Source organism: Equus asinus, chromosome 21 (assembly GCF_041296235.1).
Source record: "Equus asinus isolate D_3611 breed Donkey chromosome 21, EquAss-T2T_v2, whole genome shotgun sequence".
NCBI lineage: Eukaryota > Metazoa > Chordata > Mammalia > Perissodactyla > Equidae > Equus > Equus asinus.
In genome coordinates this window covers 57,096,894-57,120,905 of record NC_091810.1, presented here as the reverse complement: position 1 = coordinate 57,120,905, position 24,012 = coordinate 57,096,894, and the positions used below count along the sequence as shown (strand labels likewise).

At 42.7% G+C, this 24,012-nt stretch overlaps 1 protein-coding gene across 10 annotated transcripts in view; it reads left to right on the top strand.

Annotated features, from left to right (window-relative positions):
• Nucleotides 1-24,012, top strand: part of MYRIP (myosin VIIA and Rab interacting protein) — a 339,379-nt gene that overhangs the window by 218,039 nt on the left and 97,328 nt on the right. The window contains exon 2 of one of the 10 annotated variants that reach the window (XM_070492582.1): nucleotides 13,980-14,105. The exons of the other annotated variants lie outside the window; for them this stretch is intronic. Coding sequence (XP_070348683.1) covers nucleotides 14,086-14,105 — 20 coding nt within the window. The 5' untranslated portion in view covers nucleotides 13,980-14,085. The remainder of the gene's footprint in view (nucleotides 1-13,979; nucleotides 14,106-24,012) is intronic. 10 annotated transcript variants of the gene reach the window in all.

Genomic DNA, 24,012 nt, shown 5'->3' with positions numbered 1-24,012 from the left:
TTTGCTTTGCTTTTGATATAAAATTGGATTATTAATGTCAGAATTATTTAGTAACCTTTTCTGCCTAGCAATAAATGTCAGAAATATTTTTATGTGAAAAATATTCATCTAGAACGTAGTGCTATAGTATATCATTATAGTATGTTATGATAAACTATAACTCATTAAGCAATATCCTAGTGTTAGATATTTAATCACTACCTTTTTGACTAACTGTGAAGAACTGCCTATTGCTCATCTTTGCAAATAAGGCTCAATACCTGTAGGCACTTTGACCGGATTCTACATACATACTGCCAAGCCCCTCTCCAGAAAGAACAAACCAGTTCAAATTCCCATGCACACTGGGAATGCCCATTGAGCTACATGCTGGCCACTTCCAGATATTATCATTTTTTATTGCCCTAGAAATTTTAAATTTTAGTAAGATAACGTGTATCAATCATTTGCTTTATAGTTCCTACCTTTAGTGTCTTAGGAAGGATTTCCAGAAACCCAACATTTAGACTACTTTTGCTTGAAAATAAAGTCACCCCAAATATGATGCTATTCCTCATTTTCCCAATGAGAAGATGAACAAAAGTGGAATTCTTCTGTCCATCTTTGATACATAAGCTTTGAGAGGTATAGATAAAGTAAGCAAATGTCTACTTACATAATAAATTTATTAATACAGCAAGATGTACACCTTTAAAATCCCTCTTTAAGTATAATCACATATTATTTGAGAACTGTTGCCTTTTTTCTCTCTCATATCATGAGCCATTTTTCCAGAAGCCCTTTGCATCTTTGACATCAGCATTCTCGTCATCATCAGAACCACTCACGGTTGTGGACTGTGGTTTCCCCTACACAGCAGCGGCACTTCTGGCTGAGTTACTTTGAATCTATGCGTAGTTCTGCCCCTGAAATTTTTAACGCAAGCCACAGAGAGACAGTCTTATAATATTAGCTTTTAAATCTATCCTGAAGGTGTATATTGTTCTCCACAATGAAACAACTTACTCTATGCTTTATTTTAAGGTTTTTACTTTTACTAAAGGTGTACGTGCACAGAGTTTAAAGAGTCAAGACTTGTTATGAAAAACAGTCTTTCAACATTTCTTCATCACCTCCCTCTCCCCCCGCCCCCAGGGCAACCACTTTTAACTCTTTCACTTATTTTCATGATAAAATTGTCCTCCATGTCTCTATATAGAATGCCTGTATTGTCGCTTGTCAATTGTTTAGTTTTAGGCATTATCTGTTACTTCCCGCCAGGGAACAAGAGGATTCAGCCTCTTCTAGCCCACACCCCCGCCCTTCCCATCCCCTCACCTATCCATAATGAATAAATTCAGTGCTTCGTTATTATGTCTGCATCAATGCTATGCCCAGCTGAACCATGTACTAAACTGTGGTTAGTGTTTTTCTGCTCTTTTCATGAATTTTTTAAAAATTGTGAAATGTGTCACAGATACCAAAGAGTATATAATCTGCATTTGTACAGTTTAAAGAAGAAGCATAAAGTGAAGATTCAGGTTAAGGAAAACAACCTTTCTGCAGTCACATCCCCTCCACTCCCCAGAGGCATCACTCCTTAGAGTCTGTGTTAATGATCCTTTTCTTTATGGTTTTCTCACTTCCATAGATATCCCTGAACAGTACTAACTGAAAAGGGTCAGGGTTAGAAAACCTACAGTGTAAAAGCTATGTACTCAGGGGCCAAGGAGCATGTGGACGTTTCAGGTGGCTGCACTGGATGTGGGACCGTCTGACTGTCTGCATCATAAGTCATGCTGACCAGAAGGTTCCCTAAGCCGGACTCACCTACGTGTGAAAAGAATACAAAACAGCGGGAAACTACACAACACAATAGATGTTTTATTTACTTTTGGACAAAAGAGTTATTTAAGAGGAATTTTTGGTAGAATTTGGGGGTGTGTAGAGACCTAATATGCAAGTATTTTGAATTTTCATGTTTATATGTTTGTTATCAATGCCTGCCTTTTTAAAGTCAGAATTTTGTCTGAACAGTATCTTCTTATGGGGTAGTCTATTGAACTTTTCTTTATGTCTGGGATGTGATTCACTTTTATGAATCCTCCTGGCACATTTGGGGAAAAACATGCCCTTTCTATTTCAAAGATATTGTATTTTATACATACTGTTATTTGTGTACATATTTCTGAACAAGCGGATATCATTCACTGTCTCTCTGTTCTTATTTACATTTGTCTGTTTGGTCTGTCAAAGTGTGAGAGAGCTTTTTAAATCCCCCACTGTGATTTTTTTTTAAATTTCTCTTTGTTTTTCTAACAGATTTTGTTTTATATATGTCAATGTTATTATTCAGCCTATTGTAGCTTCATTATGAGTTATTCCCTTTATCAGTGGAAAAATAACCATCTATCCTGTTTAATGGATTTTTGTTGAATTTTGTTTTATCTGGTTTGCTCTCGGTTGTTTGGGTTCACCTGGTACTCTCTGGCCTTTTCCTTCATTTTTAATCTTCTCTATGATTTTTTTGACATGTCTTTTGTCAACAGCATATAATTGTGTTTTGATTATTTTGTGTTTTCAAGCACTTGTCTGTTAAATATGGGCTAACCCTACTGACCTGTATTATGATAACTGATATGTCTATCACCTTGATATGCTTTATCAACATATTATATTGCTATTACAGCCTAAGATCTCAATACTTTTTTAATTTGATGGTGGGGGTAGAGGGAGCAACTAGTTCTGATACTCACATATTTCCCCATTCATAAATTCTCCAATTAGTTACTGAATACCTGCTGGGTACCAGGTACCAGGCCAAGTTATTCTACCTAGAGATACAACAGAGAATATGACCCAGTTCCTGCCCCATATCACGACCACCTTCGTAGGCGTACAGTCATTCCATGGCCCCAAGCTTGGTTTAATGCTCTGCTGCTGTTGTCTTGAAATTCTTAATAATTTTTTAACAAAAGAGTCTATATTTTCCTTCTCCACTGAGCCCACAGATTATGTGCCTGGTCCTGTGTATAAGAACATAAAGTTGTGTGAGAGACAGAAAGCAGGAAGTTTCAATGTGCTGTAATAAATACCTTAATAGGAGTCAGCACAGGGGGCTGTGAAAGCACCGAGGGGCTTCTCACCTGTCTGTGAGGTCTTCTGGACACAGCTGATCACCACGCTGAGTGAGATGAGGGGTAGGAGTCGGCCTGGAGGAGGAGGCAGAGGAAACAGCCGGGGCAAGGCCAGGGTCTTCAGACAGCATGATGTGTGTGGCCAGAGCAAGAATTAGAGGTATCTCTGAACAACGCTAACTGCAAGCATCAAGGTCAGAAGAATTGTCATCTAGAATAGGGGCAAGGGTCAAAACACATTCCAGATATCTGGACCAAATGCTAAATCAAATGACTGTCTGCATTTGAAGTCTTGCTGACAAGCCCCTTCTAGAACTGACTGTCATTTTATACCTGGTGTTATGCCAGGGTAATGGGAGGTGAGTCTGAGGGAGAGAAATTCATGAAGATTCCTAAGAGTCTGGAAGGCTGTCATAGAAATTTTTGCTTTTATCCTGAGTTGATGGGGAGCCATCTTTCTAACATGCAAAACTGACCACATCAGTGTCCCACGTTTGAGAATGGTCATCTGGCTTCAGCATGTTGCTTACCTTGAAGGAGTGAGGGGAGAATCTGGGCTGAGCAGTCTAGTTGCAAGGCTTTGCGTAGCCATCCATGTGGGAGATGATGGCAGCTGGAAAGAAGGTGTTAGCAGAGGAGGTGAAGTAATAATCTGGTGTCAGTCAACATGCAGGAGGGAAACACTGCACACTTACTTATTACTGACCTGTGGTTGTAAGAGAATGGGGTTAGTCAAAGATGACATGGTGCTGTGAAGTCACTGAGACAGGGATGTAGGACCACAACCTGGTTTGTGTGAAAACAGACAGTGTGTTGAATCTGAGGCATGTAGCATTTGAGATGGGAGACATAAGTGGAGATATCCAGTGAGCAGAAGGTTCTGGAATTTAGCAGATAGACATAGAAGAGAGGCCAGCTGAAGCCACTGAGGCATCCCTGGGTTCACTCTACTCCTCATATTGGGAGAGTTCAGAGATGGGGGTCTGAGAGTGCTCACATTCAATGGACGGGCAGAGGAGGAGGCTTTAGAAAGGGCTGAGATTGAGAGGGAAGAGTCAGAGATAAAGGGAAACTGGCACTTTGGAAGTCAGAGTAGTATGGAAGCCAAAGGAAGAAAAGCATTTCAGAAACAGTGAAGAAGTCAAACACATACACTATGGGCTGAAACAGCACATGAGCCGAGGCCAGCGAAGTGGCCCTTTGACTTATCAGGGAGCTTTGGAGCCTGGCGGAGAGCAGTTTCGGTGGAATGGACCCTGGATTGCTCGCAGAGGGAGTAGGAGGTGAGGAGGTTAAAACTGATTGGACGCCCTAGCCTCCTGGTTACTAAGGAGACATGTCTAATAACTCTATTTCCTAGTTTCTCCATCTTATGCTTTGACCTCTGGGGCCTTGCTGACCCTGAAGAGACTACTAATTCCTAAAGAAGTAAGCAATTCACCTATGAGTACTCCTTTCAAATGCAACCCAACCAATCCAGAGCCCACATCCACACCCCACCACCTCCTCTGTCAGGCTCTCACACTAAAGCCCTTGTCACTCCAGAGCCAGGTGCCAGACAACGAGGGACAGCCCCCATACCCAGAGCCCTCTGAAATCATTCAAACCAGCCAATCCTTAACTTCCTTTACCATTCCTTCCAGTGGAAACCATAATAAAGGCTCTCATCCATGCTTTCCTTTACTCCCTCTTCCTCCTGACCCACCCCGGTGCTTCCTCCTGTGGCCCTGCCTCCTTCTCTCAGGAACTATCAATCTTTTGATAACAAAACTATCTTTTTAATATCAATTGTCTCCTGATCTGTTGGCCCCACCATCCCTGAATAATAAAACCCACATTTTAAAACAAGAGGAAGATGTTACTGAGAGAGGATTTGGGCTTTTTGTGTGTTTTTAACAGATGAGAGAGGCTGAGTGTAGTTTGATGCTGAGATGGCAAGGTCAAAAATGTAGGAGAGAACGGAGAGGAATTTGGGAAAGGCCTGAAGAGATAAGAGCAGACAGAATCCAGAGTCATCACCTCTCAGGGAGAGGGCAGGCCCAGCCTGGTGAAGATCGCTGTCAGGAGGAACGTGCTCACAAACATGCAGAGGAGGTCCCTACTTCAAAATGAACCCTGTGTCTTTCTTCCTGGTGTTGCTGCTAAACTGGATCATCCCCCGCCTCCCTCCTCCATATTCTCATAATCTCCTCTGAACCAGCCCATAGTGACCACTCCAGCCCCACACTCCTCTAGGACTTGGCCTAAGCCATGCATCTGACACCAATCAATCTTACTGTGGGTTGTCTTTATGGCTGATGAATTTATCCTGTCCGCTCTGCTACAGGGAGACAGGGCTTCTGTCTTAGTTATCTTGTGTCCCCAATGCCCAGCATCTATTGGATTCTAGATGAACACGTGTTGAAAGTGGTGATAGTGGCAGTCTGATACTGTGAGCATTATAGAGCACCCACTGTATCAAGTGTTTCGAAGGATAGAGTTGAATAGACAGTCCCTGCTTAGGAAGCTCCCACTGGAGGAGAGGACAGATGAAGGTAGGGATACAGGGCAGCTATGTAAGTGTGATCAGGGGACTGCCTGATGCCCACCATGGGCAGGAGAATACAGCCATTGCTAGAGCCTGTAACCTCATTCCTTACCCACTTCTGCCCACCAGAGCCTGGGCCTTTTGGGATACGGTCCTGCTAGGCTCGAGGGGAATAGAGCCTTAGGCAGTAATCGAGGGGGAGGCCAGAAGCCAAGGCTAAAAGAAGTAGCCTCAGAGGACCAGCCATGTGAACAAGGGACATCAAGAGTAAAAATAATAACATTGGTTCCTGATCCCAGTGATGCTCAAGATGCTTGAGGTTGGAGAGACACCGAGTGACTCTGTTTAACCTGCTCAGCCACAGCTGAGGTCAGAACCCCCATGCACCTCAGGGGTGCCAAGATCCCTTCCACAACACTTAGGACTTCCCCTGACCCCCAGAGTTCCGGAGACCCAGATGCTCTGTATCCTGCTGCCCCTCTGAGCAGCTCCTCTTCTCACAAACCCATACACACATGTCCAAGGCCCAGATGTGCGGGGCCCAGCTTCCTTCATCACTGCACAGCCTCACTGCAGAAATTGGGCATCTGCCCTGCTCCCTCCCTTATCTCCCTTTTCTAGTCCCAGCTTCCATTCCCTCCATAATATTCCCAAATAACCACAGACATCTTCATGGTACTCTGCAGTTCATAAAGCTCTGCATGCATGCGTGCGTGTGTGTGTGTGTATGTGTGTACTCATATATTTTCTAGTGCAAACAGATCAATTGGAATCTTAATTTCCAGACAGACTTTTCTAATGCTTCCAAAAGGAGAAAATCCATAGTGTTGAGTCAAAGAAATGGGAAACCTTCAATCTGATACCTAAGAAGAGCAGTATCAGAACCTAGGCTCTCCCATGAGGCAGGTTTGTGCACTTTGGTTTTGGAGTTCCTGGGACGTTGATCGCGGTCACAGCCACAGTGCTGTGCCCTCCTCAGCATCCCCTCTTCAAGCTGGTTCACTCGAAGGGAAGTGGCAGGTTGTTTAGCAGAACAGCACCCACTTGACATGTTTTGGTAGCTTTGAGGCCAGATCGTTCATGGACAGACTAATTTCCCCAGAGTAGAATACCACATCCCATCTTTTGATCAGCTGCTTTAGCAAATTTTACTTGAAAAACGTTTAAAAAGCAGTAAATTCCAAAGACGATTCCTGCTTGATTCAGAGATGAGGTCTTCTTTTTGTTCGCCTAGAAACTATACAAACTAAAACTTTACAGTATCAAAGGAAAGGAATATTAAAGACCCATTTTCTAGTTTATCAATGCAAAGGTTTTGTGATATCGAAGAAATCATAGAGTTGGGGAGTGCGGTATGTTGTTGTGACTTTTGAGTCATCAGTGATGTAGGAGGTGGACAGACTGTGGACAGTACAAGAGTCCCATGGGTTCTGTAGGGTGTTGCCAGGCCTGGCCTGTGGGCTCTGTGTCTCTGGCCTACACCTTGATAAGATGTCTTAGCTTTTGTCTGATATATTGGAGTTCTCTGTAGATTTCATGTAAAGAACATTTTTTAAAAATGGAAAATTACCCAATTACTTGGTACACTAAATAATTAAGTAATTACTATGTTAAGAAGGCAAGCAGATGGTTCCCATTTCCAGGAGTTCAAGAGAAAGTGTACCCAAGGGAGAGATTCCTGGAGTAGGAATCAGTGGATCTGGACCTGGGTCTTACTAACTAGCTGTGTGACCATGAGTTAACCACTTTACCTCTCTGATTAGACTTGAGGATTTCAGTGGTTCCTTCCAGATCTGAATGTCTGTGATTTTTGTCTTCTCTCTACTTAATGTTATTAAATATTCAGGTGCTGATGGCCTCATCCACAGGTGAGAGAGGTGAAGGTTTAAGAGATTTAAGGTTAGCAGACAAACTGGGAGTTGGATGGCTGAATTTCTCCCTGTGTTGCTTCTACATTTCCCTGGGTTCTTAACATGGTCTGGACCAGGTATGGAAAAGCCTGGACTCCATCTGTGTTAGTTCCACTGCATTCATACCAGCCTTGATTTCATGTATTTAGGTTTAGGCTGGAGTGAAAGGAGCAACTTTAGTGGCTTAAGGCTGGAAATATCCCTCCCTCATCACCATAGAATTCTACAGGAGTAGAGAAATGACTGCCTGACCAGGGGAAAAATAGGAGAGAGGGAGAGTGAAAGAATGAGAGAGGAATGGAAGGAAGGAAGAAAGGAAGGAGGGAGGGAGGGAGGGAAGGTAGGAACGAAGGAACAAATGAATGAATAAACAAATGGGCATATGCATTGGCCCTAACAGCGTTTGACTCACACTGGTCCACAGTAAGTGTTTGTGGGTACTTACAGAAGGAATGAATGATTGAACTGGGTCAGTGCTATCTTACTCCATCAGTCAATTCTAATTCCTGCTCTAGTAGCAGCAAGCAGGGCATGGATTTAGCCCCCACTTCCTAAAGCTGGTTGAAGCCATTACTGACCAGGTGCATCTGTAAGCAACCCGAATATTGCGTCAGATCACGACCATCAGGGAGCCTGAGGTCCCGTGATCCACGGGTCACTGAGGCAACGTGGGAGCTGAGGAAGTCACAGCCCCTCTGGAAATGAGACCATTTGTCAGAGGAGAGGGTAGACCTGCTGGCTCATTTGGCCCTCTTGGGTCCAAAGCCTCAGTGAAGACCTTCTATCCAATAAAGTGAATGTTAGAAATGTGAGCCAGGCTGAGTGTCAGGAAGTTCCTACTGTCGAACAGGCTGCCCTTTCTGCTTCTGAACAGGTGGCCTCATGATCCACATGGCTAGTTTTGTCCCTGCTGTATAAACGTGAGAGCAGACTTTTCCCCCTAAAATCAAGTATCAGTAGGCTACCAGATACTGAAATCTGTTATAAAGCTGCGGCCATGAAAATAGTTTGATCCTGGTACGTAAACAGGCTTTCAGAACAACAGAAAAGATGAGAGAGCCCAAAACCAGACCCCAATCCTTGGAAAGGTTTAGTAGATGAAGTAAGTGACATTTCAGAGCCAGATGGGATGGTTATTTAATACATAATGCTGGGACAAACGGTTACCCTTTTGGAAAAAATAAAGTTAAATCCCAATGTACAAAAAGTTTAGTTCCAGATGGTTCAGGGATTGAAAAGTTAAAAGTGAAAACATGAAAGTATTAGAAGAATACACACGAGAATTTACTTTTACAATCTTCTTGTGGAAGCAGCCTTTCTAGGAAACACATAGAGCCCGTAAGACTTAAAGAAAAAAATAATCAATTCAACAACATAAAATTTAAATTTTTGTATAAAGCAAAAATATACCATAAATACTGTCAAAAATCAAATGATAAAATAAAGGCAGGGGACATTTGTAATCTAACAAATATGGACAAGCATCTATATATATATATATATATATATATATATATATATATATATATGAGACAACAAAGGGCTAATTTACTTAGTGAATTAAGAATTCTCATAAATTAAAGGCCACTGAGACAAGAAAGGAAAAAAGGAGCAAAGTTCAGAGAGAAAGAGAGAAGAAGAAACATCTGAAAAGATGCTTAACCTCTTTCATGAGTAAATGCAAATCAAAACAAAAAAGTGTCAGCTTTTATCAGATTAGCTGACATCAAGAGCATTGACAGTTGGGTGTTGACAGGATGCGGGAAGCAGTGCTGGAGTGTGCTATCAGTGGGAATCTAAACCAGCAGAGCTTCTTTCTTTGGAGGACAATTTGGCAATAGCTATCAAAATAACAAATGCACGTAACCTGTGAGCTAACAATTCCACTTATAGCAATAAGGTAGAGAAATGTACATATGCTGAAGAAGATTCTTTGCAATATTGTTTGTAGTAGCAAAACACTGGGAAACTATCTAAATGTCTCTCGTTCTGTGCTGTAAATAAAACATCGTGCGTGTGTTATCATAGAGTATTCTGCAGGGAGGAAAAAAAGAATGAGGTATTTCTATATGTGCTGATATGAAAATATTAATATGATAATATATCTATCTAAGCCTAGAAAATTCGGGGGACCCCTGATGTGAGATTGAGCATCTGAACAAGGAAAGAGACAAACATCTCCTTCCTGCTTACTGTGTGCATGTGTTACATTTTTAATTTAAAAATAAAATTAGTATTTTAAAGTATGTATCCAGAGTTAGACTCCAAGAACTAAACTGGAATATACCTTAAAGATCTTCTATGTCTACTCTCTTAGTTACAAAAGAACCCGAGACTTACGAAGTCCACGGTCACTTGACAAGTTAGACTCAGGAACAGACTTGGAGTGAGGTTTCCTATGCCTCTGTTCATGGTTCCTTCTACGCGATGCTCTTTGCTGTGGAATTTACTTAGCTATTTTATAACATAGAGTATCAGTTTCCCCAAGTGGGCCTCCACAAGAAGCACATGCGAAAACACCAAAACTGGGCTCAGAGATCCACATCCTCCTGCCCCCTCACTCTGCAATGGTGACAGCCTATGCCAGTGCAGGTAACGACAACTCCACAGCGTGACCAAGGTTGGGAGGAACAGGAGTCAAAATTGGCATGGACTAGTGAAGAGTCTGAATTCTCGAATGTTCTTAAAGGAGCTGCAGTGTTCACCTGGCCCCCATGTGGCTCTCTGGGGCTGGCCATCCTTCTGAGTTTCCAGTCACATCTTCCCCGGGGTCCCAGAATGGGCACGCAGTCACATCCCTCTGATGTATATCCTCTTGCCCCTGATGCTGGGATCTCCTGAAACCCTTACCTTTCAGCTGACTTTCCGCAAGCAGAAGCATTCACACCTCCTGCACGCCATTGTAGGCCCTCAGAAAATAGAGGGTGGTTCACACTCTCCAAGGAACAACTTAGACTGCCCTCCCCTCTATCTGACAGCCCATGATGCTTCTCTGGTACTGCCATCTTCAGAAATTTCTAGATGGAAACCATTCTCTACTCTGAGGAACTCTTCCTCCACCAAAAACACCCAACTACATAAGGACCTCTTTCATTTTTCTCTTGCTTCTGGGAGTAGAGGAAGGAGAGGATGGCTCATTGCTTCTAACACTTTATTTCCTCTAAATTCAGCAATCTTTGGCTTTGCCCCATTTTGTCTGATCCAGAGTAGGAAGGGCCTGTCTGTCTGCATCTTTGTCTCAGGTTGAGAGGTGCCATTTTTTTTTTAAGGGAGATTAGCCCTGAGCTAACATGCACTGCCAATCCTCTTCTTTTTACTGAGGAAGATTGGCCCTGAGCTAACATCCGTGCCCATCTTCCTCTACTTTATATGTGGAATGCCCACCACAGCATGGCTTGATAAGTGGTGAATAGCTCTGCATCCAGGATCCGAGCCAGTGAACCCCGGGCCACCAAAAGGGAGCACCAACTTAACCACTGCCCTGGGCCAGCCTGGGTGGCACCATTTTTAAGCTAGGGGTTTAGACTATGGCATCTCGGATTCTGATGGACTGCACAGGATGCTCACAGGGCTGGAGAACAGAACAGAACATGCTGTGTGTAGATTGCGAGTTCTTAGCCTCAAATCAATTCCCAAGTGTATTTTAAAAACATTAAAATGATTTTTTGACTTGGAGAAGTTAAAACATTTCTTTGCAATCTCAGTTAAACTGTTATGTTGGCTGTGAAGCCTTTTTCTCGTGTGTCATGCCAACATCTATTCCATCCCGTTCCTTTCCATAGTTTCATAAGTTTACAATGAATGGAGGCCACACCTGTGTTAATTATTCTCTTTCCTTTCTCTCCCATCTCAGTCTCACAGTCTGGGGCAAGTAGCTGAGCCTGCGGCTGTGGCCTTTTTTGCAGTTTGCTACTAGAATTATTGTAGCATCCAGTAAGGGCACACGCGCCTTTCAATCATTTTTTACCCCCTTTATAAAAGTTTATTATTTTGAAATTTTTGTAACTAAGTACACCACCTTTTGGTGGTCAGTTTAGGAAAATTTGATAATTAAATTAATGAAAATATTTTATACTCCATCTAAACGTGTTGATCTGAGGACCTGGAAAGACACATGATATGTGAAAGCAGAATAGGAGCAACAGAATGAGAGCTTTAAACTACAACGTGTGAGCTCACCAAAGCTACGTTATGGCTATTGTGTATATACAAATTGAATTCCATTAACATTGTGTCACACACGCCACCCTGTTAGCTGTCATCCTTCTCTGCTTAAAGTAACCTTTGATTGGTTTCCTTCTGTCCATATATGTTCTCCTTCTTTCCAGACTATTCCCACTGCTGTGTACTTAGGTGTTATATTTTCAAACTGAAATGTCTTATATTATCCATGTCCAGTGCCTTCATGTACCTTGGCATCCTTTCTTCCCTTGAGGGTGATATTGGCACATCTGAAGAAAATATCATCTGTTATTGTCAATATAGTATATCGGTTCCCTGGTGCAGTCTGTTAACGCAGAGGCAAAAGAGTAACAGCAGGGCTAGGATATCATGGGAGGCAGCTTTGTAGGCATACCTGGGTTCAAATCTCACTTCCATCTGGGAAATGAATAAATTTGGATATTTACCCTCTGCTTGATATCAAACTTAATTTCGGTTAGAATTGGACTAACATATAAAGACTCCTTCAAATCCAAAAGAAAAAGCCCAACAACTTAATAGGTAAAGGGACAAGGAGAGTAAATAAAGAGTTTTCAGAAAATGAAATGAAAATAGCTCTTAAACAAGCAAAACAACACTTAGCCTCCCTCATAATATGATAAAGGCAAATTAAAACTACAGTGGCACGCCAGTGTTCATCTATTAGACTGGCAATGATCAAAAAACTTGATAACAACCTGTATTGGCAAAGATGCAGGAAACTCATGTGTTGCTGTGGGACTATAAGTTGGGATAACCCCTATAGGACAATATTTGTGAAATTCAAATGCAGATACTTTTCAACCCTGCGATTCCACCTCTAGGAATGTATCTTGCAGATCCATTCACCTATATGCAAAAGGGTGGATATGAAGGCCATTCCCTGCCACATTGATGTAACAGCAAATTAGGAAACAATTTAAATGCCAACCAGTAGGGCACAGGTTAAATAAATTATAATATACCCCTAAACAGAAATTAGGAGGCTCTGTATTTGTAATATGGGATGATCTCCAGCATGTGTACTTGTGAACCAGCAAGTATGCAACAGTGTTTCACAGCATACTGCTGTTTGTGCAGAAAAGGAGGGAAAGGGGAATATTTTTGTGAGTCTTTCCTTGTGTGTGCATAGCTGCATAAGACGCTGATAGCATTGTTTGCCTCTGGAGAAGGGAACTGGATAGATGGTGAACATGAGTCAGCAGGAGACTGAAATTTTAGACACTATGACCCATCTATTCCTTTTTTTTTATTTAAAAAAATTAACCAACAGAAAGAGAGAGAGGATCTCGGCTTCACCGTTGACCAGCTATGTAGCCTTTGTTTTCACAAAATAATACCTGTCTCATGATTTAGTTTTGAGAACTAAGATGGCAGGCATGCAGTAAGCGTTCAGTAGGTGGCAGACATTAATTACACGGCAGCCCCAACAGCTCCAATCTAAGTGTTTTACTATGAACAAACAGTGACGTTTTTATGATGTCTTTAACCACTCACTTAATATAGCAAAGTCCTTGCCTTTTGATTTTCACAGTAATGCATTATGTGTACATTATAGCTAAGTCCAGAATTGGCTAATATTAACAGTAATCAGGTCATCTTCTTGTTCCAATAACCAGGTTGGAACTTAATTTAAAGGGAAAGCACCTCACTATATAGCATAATGTTACCATTAATCAAACAGATGGATAAACCAAAAAGGGAATCCCGTGTATTTTTTAATATGAATGTGAAGATGTTATGAGCGCAAAACTGGCACTGAGAGGTGAGGCAGTATCCGATGCAACTGTGCGTCTCTGGAAATTTGGAGGAAGTTGTGACCACTTGTATCCCGAGGATGAGGGAGGTGAGATGCAGAAACAGAAACTGATGTCTTCAGGGTCACACACTGAGTGATGTGGTTGGTGAAAGAATCTGTATGTGCTGTTTGTTCTTTGCTGTCTCGGTCCCCAGATCATGCAGATTAACACAGGGAGGATGCAGGGTTTCCGTTCTGGGCCAGCTTGGCTCGGAGTGCAAATTGCTGCCACTGAGCAAGACAGCAGCTTTCAGATAAATACAGTAAATTTTGTTACTCACTTCAAGTTGATTCTGACAAGTAGAAGAAGTAAGTCCCAATCAGCTTTATAAATAAGAAGGCAAAAGAAAAGCCATATTCAGATGACATTTATTCCTGCCTCCAAATAGCCCAGACTTAAAGAAACCATTTCATTCCTCATCCCCCAGGCTTGACAACTGCCTGATTGAATATGAGTCAAAGTCGCTGAACCATGCAGAGAGGAATGAATCAAGCGTGAGGGGGGAGCCGAGAGCCATGGAGACCACCTGAGCAATGGAAAAGTTCAGGGCAAGGTCAGTGCCAATGGCCTCAAGTGTGGAGAGGGCTCCTTGAAGGCCAGAGAGGGACAGCAGGGCAGGTCCTGCTGAGGCCAGAGTGGCTGCAAAGAGCAGGCACTGCTGTGCACAAGCCCCGTGAATGACACCTGGGAAAGTCCTAGAAGGGACAGAGGATATCCTGACACATCCATCTTCAGACCATTTCAGAAATGTATTCTTGTATAGACCTTTCTTGGGTAATGGTGTTCCATTGGTTTTTATCCCTAACTACTAATTGCAGGACCCCAGCCTCCTTCAATGCTCTTCTCCCCACCCCACTCCCATGGATTTCTGGGAGTCTCCAAGGGCACAAGTCTCAACAATTAACGCGTGGCATCCATGGATTTTTTTTTTTAACTTTTTTCTGCTGTTCCTCATCCCCAGTATATTCTGAGCATCACTACATTCATTCACCAGCATACTCCCTTGGGTACCTCCACTGTACTTTTTGGGATCTACCCTCTCCTCCTGGGATCTTCTGCTTCATTGGGCACTTTTTCCCTTTCCACTGGCATGGCTGTCTTCCACCAGGCACCCCACTGCCACCAGGGAACCCTAGAGTCAAAGGTGCTGCCATGGCATGGCCCTGTCAGGACAGGGGTTAGGGTGAGGTGAGCAAGGTATTCACCTTGGGCACAAATGTTAAGGCAGTGCCAAAAAACCTAATAATCGAGATAAATGATAGTGCAGTATTTTTAAAAATCAAAATTAATGCAAAAAATTCATAAAGAACAAAATATAAAAATTTTAAATAAAGACAAGATCTAGTAAAAGTCTGTGTTTTAGAGAGTGAGACAAAGGAAATATATGTTCCCCTACATAATATTTTTATGTATTTTTAATGATTACTTTTTCTAGAATATTAAATATCTGAAAAAATATTGAAAAATTGAAAAGTAGGTGTATTAAACTTACATTATTTTAAGTTTAAAAAAAAACGTAACATAACTTTACTTTCCTGGTCTTCATGGAAGTACACTCATCAATAGTATTTTCAAAATTTACTTCTTTGTTATCTCATTTCAACTGAGAGTTGCAAGTTGCAATAAATGAGAGAAAGTAACTCTGAAAGTCTGTTTGATGAATATAAAACTTTAACAAGAGAAATTAATATACCTCCCAAATTTGAAAATCAATGAAAAAGAAATTGGAACTGTATGACTTACTGGATGAGAGTATCCATTATTATGGAGAAAGTGTGTATCAAGTAGGAATTAAAGAGATTATAGACATTCTAATTTCACACTGAAATGGGGGTATGAAAATTAACCAAAAGGTCTACAGATTTTGAATTTTTAATGTGAGAAAAGTTATTTTCTATGAATATATCGGATTTACAAAAAAGCAGCCAGTGATTTGGCCCTTAAATAGTGTCTGATGATTTAAATCCTATAGAAGTTTCCTCTGACATAGTTTTAGGCAGCATGCAATATCAATAATTTGTAATAAAAATCACCGTTGTGTTTGGATCATCTAAAGCTGATTCATGAGTTTTGCTTAGTGCAATCTTATCCAAATTTGGAAGTGTTCTTAAGAATTTTTTTTAACACTACCAGTCACCCTGGCATCCTGTGAAAGAAGTTTTAGTAACTTGAACATAATTAAAAATTATTTAAGATTATCATTTGGTCAGAGACATTGCCAAACATGGGCAGTTCTCTTCATTGAAAATGGGGCTTCAGGGGCTGGCCCCGTGGCCGAGTGGTTAAGTTCACGTGCTCTGCTTCAGTGGCCCAGGGCTTCACTGGTTCGGATCCTGGGCGTGGACATGGCACCGCTCATCAGGCCACGTTGAGACAGCATCCCACATGCCACAACTAGAAGGACTCACAACTGAAAATATACAACTATGTACTGGGGGGGATTTGGGAAGAAAAAACAAAAAAAATTTTAAAAAAAAAGAAAAAAGAAAATGGGGCTTCAGATGGAAGGACTCATTGACTGTGGCTGGAGCCAGGCAGCTGTCTTTCTCTCTCCATGTACATGAGGTTTCTCCTGTGGCCTCCCTACGTGATCTCTGCACCCTACCAGTCTCAGGATAGCTCTGTCTCTTACACAGCAGCCCAGGGTGACCAGACAGAATGCTCCAAGCAGCCCAGAATGGAGGTGCGGGACTTCTTATGACTTAGCCTCAGAAATTCCAAAACATCACCTCTGTCACATTCTATTGGACAAGCACAGATTCAAGGGACAGGGAATTTAGACTCCACCTTTCAACGGGAGGAATAGCAAAGAATTTGAAGCCATCTTTAACCTACCAAGTGGAAAAACATTCCCTTTAGAGCTTGATGCCAAAGCATCCAGAAACTTAGAGATCTCAGTGCCAGCTGTGGACACAAAGTGAAATCACAGAATTACTCAGGCCAGATTCCTTCACTGTAGGAGGCCCTTTGTGAATCCTCTCTGTGACTTTAGCGTCTTTTGGTTTTTACAGTCATGAATGGTTCTCTCTGAGGAAGAAGGAACTTCTACACTTGGTCGGGTCATTGGGAAAAGGAGCAGGACTGGTCACCGTTGTAGCCAAAGCTGATGCTGGTGGTGACAGAGAGGGAGCGGAGAGTCAGGGCAGCCAAGGAGAGTGACCTGCAGATGAGCTCAGAAAAGCCAGTCTGCGGCGACTGGAGCCCTGTGCCAGCCCATCTCTCCTCCCTGCACGCACTCTTGTCCCTGTTTGTGGCTTTGCAGGGAAGCTCAATCCTGAAGAGAAAGGCTGGCCCACGTGGGTATTTGGGATTTGGTGCAGGTCTGGCAGGGATGTTCCAGTGGAGTAGTGGGTGAAGAAAGAATCTGATTGGATCCAGAGAAGGTGAGTCTAATTGTATCAGTGGAAGGTGGCTGGAGGGAAGGGCAGGTGGGGTCTGTACACAGACCCCTGAGGCACGCAGCTCTGCCTGCAAGGATTCTTCCTCAGCTGCTTCCTCATCTCCTCCATAATTTTGGACAAGCCACACACCTCTGCCTGGCTTATTATCTTTCTCTTTTGAATCCTCTCCCTTACAGTGGAGAGCTGCTCAGTGCAACTGCGATGGGCACAGGCTCTGGAGCCCGACTGATGGGCTCAAATCCTGGTTCCGCCTCTTACTGGCCGTATGTCATCAGGTGGGTTCTGGATCCTCCAGTTCATCCTCTGTGAAATGTGATTAATACGAGTCCCTACCCCACAGGGTGGTTGTGAGAATTCAATAGATCAATTTGTATAAAGGGCTTAGAACATTGCCTGCCATATGGGACATGCAGGGTGAGTGTTTCCATATTATATCCATAGTCCTTGTGGTCCAGTAGACATAGGGGCTTTGCAGCCAGATGGACCTGCCTTCGTATCCTAGTCCTGCTATCTACTAGCTGTGCGACCTTGGATGTCTTGACCCTCCTTCAACCTCAGTTTCTTCATTTCTTTCCCTCTAGTTGCTGTGAGGGTTAGAGAAATTGTGCATAGAGGGCCCAGGGACAGCTGTGGGTATGTCACAAAGACATCTCCTCACTTCTGTTCCAGGCTTTTCTTCCTTCTTGCTATGTGTCAACTCCAGCTTCTCACCCTTAGCAAGAGGCTTCACATTAATGGCAATTGTCACGTATCAACTGAACATGACACTTCCTGCCTCCTGGCCGTGTCTGTCTGCAAATTCCTAGTGACACACTCAGGGGTCCCAGTGTGAGGGCTGTTCTTTTCCATCCAGCCTCTCAGTCTCTCTTGACTTTTCAAAACTGATTGCTCTGACTTGGTGCTCAAGGGCTTTCATGCTGTCAGGGCTGAAGGAGTCTTATTTTCCAAACACCTGACTGTTGTTCTGTTTTGTCCACAGCTTTGAATCCATAATATCTTTGTGTACTCTTCAAAACACCCCAAACCTGTCCTTGAATCTGTGGTTCGCAAAGTGTGGTCCTCAGACCAGCAGCATCTCATCTCCTGGGGATCTATCAGAAATGCCGATATTTGGGCCCCACTCTGACCTACCCAATCAGGAACTCTGGGGTGGGGTATTAACAAGTTTCAAAACTTCTAAAGGTTAAGAATCACCTTAGCCCTGAAGTCTAAGTTTTTAGCTACGATGTAATGTGCAAAATGATTACATTTTCTTTGAAATCTATTTTTACTCTTTATTTATTGATTATATCCACATGCTTCCAAAAAAGGATGCAGAGGGCTTAGGATAAAATAATGTTGATGATAATGAGAAATAACATGTACTGAGGATTTACTGAGTGAGATGCTGTGCAGAGAGCCTCTCGTGTGTTATGTCATTTAACCTTTATAAAAATGTAGTGAAATATTTATTATCTCTATTTGCGTCCGGAGAAGCAAAACCTCTGCTAGCTTAAATAAACTGCCTAGGATCAGATTTGCGGGAGAAAAAAGGTTTGTTTGTTTAGTAGGGTTTTTTTTGGTAAGTTGGGTAGTCCTGACTTGAGTTTATTTTAGGGGCACTGTACTCAAAGAGTTATTCAGAAAAAGTTATTTAGAATAAGACCAATTGATTCTGGTACCAAGGCCATCCCTAGGCCTTTCCTCAATGCTGAGCACTCATTTGGGTGAGCTGCCATCAGCAGGGTGACACACCCAGGTAGAGAGTTCTAGGCTCCACCAGCCTCTGCTGGCAGGAGAAGCAGTGCGTGCTGTCGTTGAGTGCAGCCTGTCCCTGCACAGCTTGATATCAATTCATGTCAATTATTGGCCCTAATGGATAAACCAAGTTCCTCCTGTTGATGCTACATTGTGGTCCACATAGGGGAAGGGTGGCTCTTTGATTTTACTTCTTTAGAGGAAAAGACTTTCTTATAACAGAACTTAAGTTTAATGGATGTTTAGTTTCTTCCAAGATTAAATAACTACCATTCTCTTTGTGCTTAATGCTTGAGTTCTATAGCAGATGTGTAAGCATTTTAGGTCAAAGATGCTTCATAAGACTCTACCAGGTAAATATAGCATCTCCATTTTGCAGATGAGGAAAACTGCATCCACAGAGGTTAGTAGGGTGCCCTTGGTCACACAGGTGGTAAGTGCTAAAGTTCAGTCTCATGTCCAGCCCATTGTCCGCCCTGCCCCAGCAATTCCTAAAGTGTTCTGGGGGCACAGAGATGCTTCTTATAGGCTGCAAACCAATCCCCAAACATAGTTCCTTTCTTCTCTTCTTCTGGGAAAATGGGTCACAATTCTACAGACTTAGGTTTCTACTTAAAACTAAGGCTACTTAGTGGTAACCTATTAAGTGAGTTAATAAGTGTTGCTGGAATCTGGTGTTCATAAGCTAACATTATCTGTGTGCTGCCAGACCCTGCGTCCTGGCCTTTCCTTGCTCTACCCTGTTCCCAGGCTCTCTTCTGAGCTTGGCCAATAGCAGGCCCTGGAGGGGGATGAGAGGGCAGAAGGAAAAGAGAAAACAGTGTATGGGTTATTTGCCCCTGTCTCTCTGCCTTAGGCAGTGTCTCTGGCAGCAGCTACATCACCTCTGTGGCCCCAGCTCCTGGCTGCAGGACACTACTCCTGCTAATGCCACATCCTCCTTGTCCTCTGGCCCTGGAGTGGTAGCAGCTTCTCCCTGCTGCTAGTCTCTGGGATGCCTCACTGTCATCTCTTTGGAGTCTCAGCAGTTTCATCATCTATATAGCCAACTGCCTCTATTGAAGTCCCTCTGTTTGAAAGACCTAGAGTTCTTTCTCTTTTACTACTGTTCAGTGCATTGTTAGTGCTTGCTGAATCTTCCTCTGTATTCTGCACAAACTGAAGCAGAGCTCACAGATCGTGGACGTTCCTACGGTTTTCAGGGGAGATGCTCCATTATCCATATATCGTCAAGGCCATCTTGAGTTGGTCATAGATTTTCACTGCTGCTCTTCTTAATTTTTACCAACAAAGTAATGTTAGTTTAGTTTCATCATTATCAATTTAGTTTATTGTAGATTTTGCGGGGAAGCTTACTGTGTATAATGATTTGAATTTGTATCGACAGTATTTTTGGCATTTTATTTTCTTATAATTAATGCATTTGAATTTGAAAGTGTTGTTTGTTTTGTTTTGTTTTTGTGAGGAAGATTGGCCCTGAGCTAACATCTGTTGCCAATCTTCCTCTTTTTGATTGAAGAAGATTGTCGCTGAGCTAACATCTGTGCCAATCTTCCTCTATTTTGTGTGGGATGCCACATAGCATGGCTTGACGAGTGGTGCCAGGTCTGCACCCGGGATCCGAACCTGCAAATCCCAGGCCACCAAAGTGGAGCGCACAAACCCAACCACTACGCCACCAGGCCAGCCCCGGGAGTGTTGTTTTAATTATTCTATTCCTCTTCAAAACTTTTTATCACCCAGTTCAGTTCTTTTTCCCTGAAAAGTGTGAAGGAGTGAAACAAGTCTCTTGTCCTACCTAAGTGGATTGTGGTTAGAGTTTAAAAGAAAAAAAATTGTGCTAATTCAAAACCCACCCAGCTAATTTTGCTAGGCCAGCACTTATCAAGCTTTGGTGAACTTAGTAATCACTTGGGAATCTTGCTCAAATGCAGGTTGAATTCAGCAGGGATGGAGGGCTGGGATTGTGCATTTCCATTAAGCTTCCAGAAGGTGCCCAAACTGCTGGTCTGAGGACCATCCTGGAAGTAGGGAGATCTGCAGAATCTCAGTCTCCCCACAGTGAAGTCAGTTTGCACAGTGCCGGGCCATGCTGGGGCTGAGGGCCTGGGGAAACCTTGCTTCCTCACTAGCCGCCAGAATCTGAGCAGTTTATGTAAGCAGCTCCATCCTTCTCACAGTTGGATTGTTTTAATCTAAGGAACCAAAGTCAGTCTGGCTTTCCTGGGTGGAGCTTCCATGTGATTGTAATCTCAGTGCTGTTCTTGTGTTGAGTTATGTGATACCAGTCTGTCTTCTGGTGAGAATGCATCGTGTTTACAAATTTATTCATGTCATAGAAAAAAATTAGAAAACTGCTGACACAGCAAGACCCTTGACGTGATTAGTATTCATAACATAAATAGTTTTTTTAGGAAACAGTACAATGATTTTAGATTTTTCTTCTGATTCCTTGATTCATGGGGCTTCTCATTTGCTTAAACTTTGAAGGAAAAGTCCTAATTTGCAATAAGAACACTAACTGGGGTTTCTGGAAGGAAAGCAACCTGATTAGACATTAAGGCACTGACCCAAAAATGGGGTATACAGTCTGTTCCCAGATTTGTTTCTAGTTCAGTCAGTGACATAACAGCAAATTACTTCTTTCCATTTTCCTCGTAAAATAGAGATAATGACGATTTATACTTCCAATACACCAATTATTGATTTTAATACTGCTGTAGACCAAAGACTCCCAAATCTATATTTCTAGCCCAGACTTCTATCCTTCTAAGCCCCTGACTAGTATATCCAAATGCCCACCAGGTATTGCTACCTGGGGATGTGGTGGGCACCCCAAATTCAGGTGTCCTGACTGAACTTACCACTTCCCTCCAAACCTGGTCCTCTTCCTAGATTCCCTATCCTGGTTAGTTGTGACCCTTATGCCCTCCTTGTCCAAGCCAGGAGGCATCCTTCCCTGTTAGACTGTGAGCTCCTTGAAGCACCAGTTGGGCTTACTCACCTTTGTGCCCCAGAACCTTGCCCTGGACTTGGCACAGGAAATGCTCAAAAATGTGCCTGAACTGGACTAAACTCCGTAAAGATCGACGGTCCTTACCATCTCTGGGAATTATATTTGAGAAATGTGAAGAATTGCAGCTCCTCCCAGAAAAGGTGAATGCAGCTTCTTTGTTGATTATTTCTACTGCCAGGGAATAGTGAACTCCTCTGACTCTCAAAGCCATGTGAGCAAACCTTGGTACTTTTTTAATTTTAATTTTTATATTCTACACCAACTGCGATTTAGACTTATCCATAGGTTTTTTGGCTTCTTTTCCTACCATGTTTCTTGGAGCCTGTCTCCCTCCCTCCTGGATGCGTTTCTACCATGTACCAGCATCAAAATAGGTGCCTCGGGACGTTGTCCTTGATTTCATGACCTAGGAGGTAGATTTTGTGAACACCATTTTTAAAGGAGGAGACTGGGATTCAAAGAGAGTAATTCCTGACTGTCCCCAAATCACACACAAATAAGTGAGGGGGCTGGAGTGCCACACTCTCTTCCCGTGGCTACGGGCCTTCCTAATACACTTTAGGAGGATACGGTCTTACTTTTACTTGGAAAACTTCATAAAGATGTAGTATCATTCTTTTCTGTTTACAAAATAGTGTATGTTTATGCTATTTGAAAAATTAAATAAAAGTTACCCATAATACCACTATTGAGAGATTTCAACAGTTATATTTGGTACATTTTTTTCCAGGTGGTTTTTTCCTATTTATAGTTATGTTTTTTAACATGCCACACTGTTTTAATTATTATATATTTGTCATTTATTTTAATATCTGATAAGACAAGTTTCCCCCTCTTCTATATCTTTTCTTTTTCAAAACTTCTCTTAGCTGGAAAAATATCTTTAATTTTTAAAAAATGAAAACTTCTCTCAATGTGCTTCTACTTTGTTGGAGGGGCTCATTCTGAATTCTAGACACAGAAACAAGAGTTCTCTCCATGCAGAAAAGATGCCGTTTCAAGAAGCTCAGGTGGAGGAGGCTGTCAATAAATGATGGTGAAATGAGTCCAAGATGTGCTTATGTCATTTTTTAAGACATCAGTATATTTAATGCTTATGGAGTCGCTGGTGTTCTTCCAGATGCCTTCCTTGAGCTGGGAATTAGTGAAGACATTGTGACAGCAGGTAATGGGGCAAGGCTGAGAGAGAGAAAAATAAAGCTATAGAGAGCCTAGAAAATATGCGGTTTGTTCTCTGCAGCTGTAGGAAAGGAGCTTCACCTTTTGCGGGGGTTGGAATTTAGCTGCTAAAGAGAACTTTAACCCAAAGTGTGTCCCCAGGTGCCATTCAGGATGTTACCCAAAAAATATTCTTCCCTGCTCCACTTTGCACGGTGAGCAGATCAGCCCTTGGCGCTATGGACAAGAGATGCTCTGTTTTGACTGAAGCTGTGTTTACGAGTCCTTCTCCATGCCCGCCTGTAACTCCTCAATCTTGATGTTGTTGCATTTTTGTACCTCAGGCACTGGACTGTTTTGGTGGCTGACCAATTCCCCAGAAGTCTGAGAGCTATGGGGATGAAAAGTATAAGTTCACATTTTTGTGTATTATCCTGGGCCAGGGCAGACCAGGGCTAGACCAGGCAGAAGCCCTGACTTCCCTCAGGGTTTTGATCTCTCAGTAAATCTGACACAGGGTAGACCTCTTCAGGAAGCCCCACCTGGGGAGTGCTAGGTCACTGTTCAGCCCTTCCTTCCCAGTTTGGACGTTGGCTGCCCAGAGGGTTGTCTCACCAATAGACTCTCTCCGGGGATGGTGCAAAGTCTTTGCCTGATCCCATGATACACCAGAGCAATGCAAAAAGATGGGGATGGTGTCCAGCGGCTGAGCCCCCCAATGTCACACAGCATGAACTAGTGGTCCAACCTGGAGTTGGACATGTTCCCCAATCCCAGTCCAACCCTCCTTCCTCAGAGTCTTGCAGCAGATGCCTTTGCTGAAGCTACAACACTGCCGTGGAGATGTTCATGTTGGCTAATGGGCCATAGGCTCATGGTGGAATCTAGCAAAAACCTGATGAGCTGATATGTAGGTCAGAGATCACTGTGGAGCCCTACACAGGATTCATTGCTGGGGAGAATGCAGAAGGCTGTGCTGAGTGGTGTCTAGAGTAATGGAGCTGAAAGAAGCAGAGAGAGTACATGAAAAAGAGCAGGGCAGGGCAGGAAGGTGTTTTAAGGAAATTTATGTCTATTGAATCAGCCATGAAAATAAGAATTCATCTATCACAGCTTTAAAACCCTCCTGTGAAGCCAAGGAAGATAAG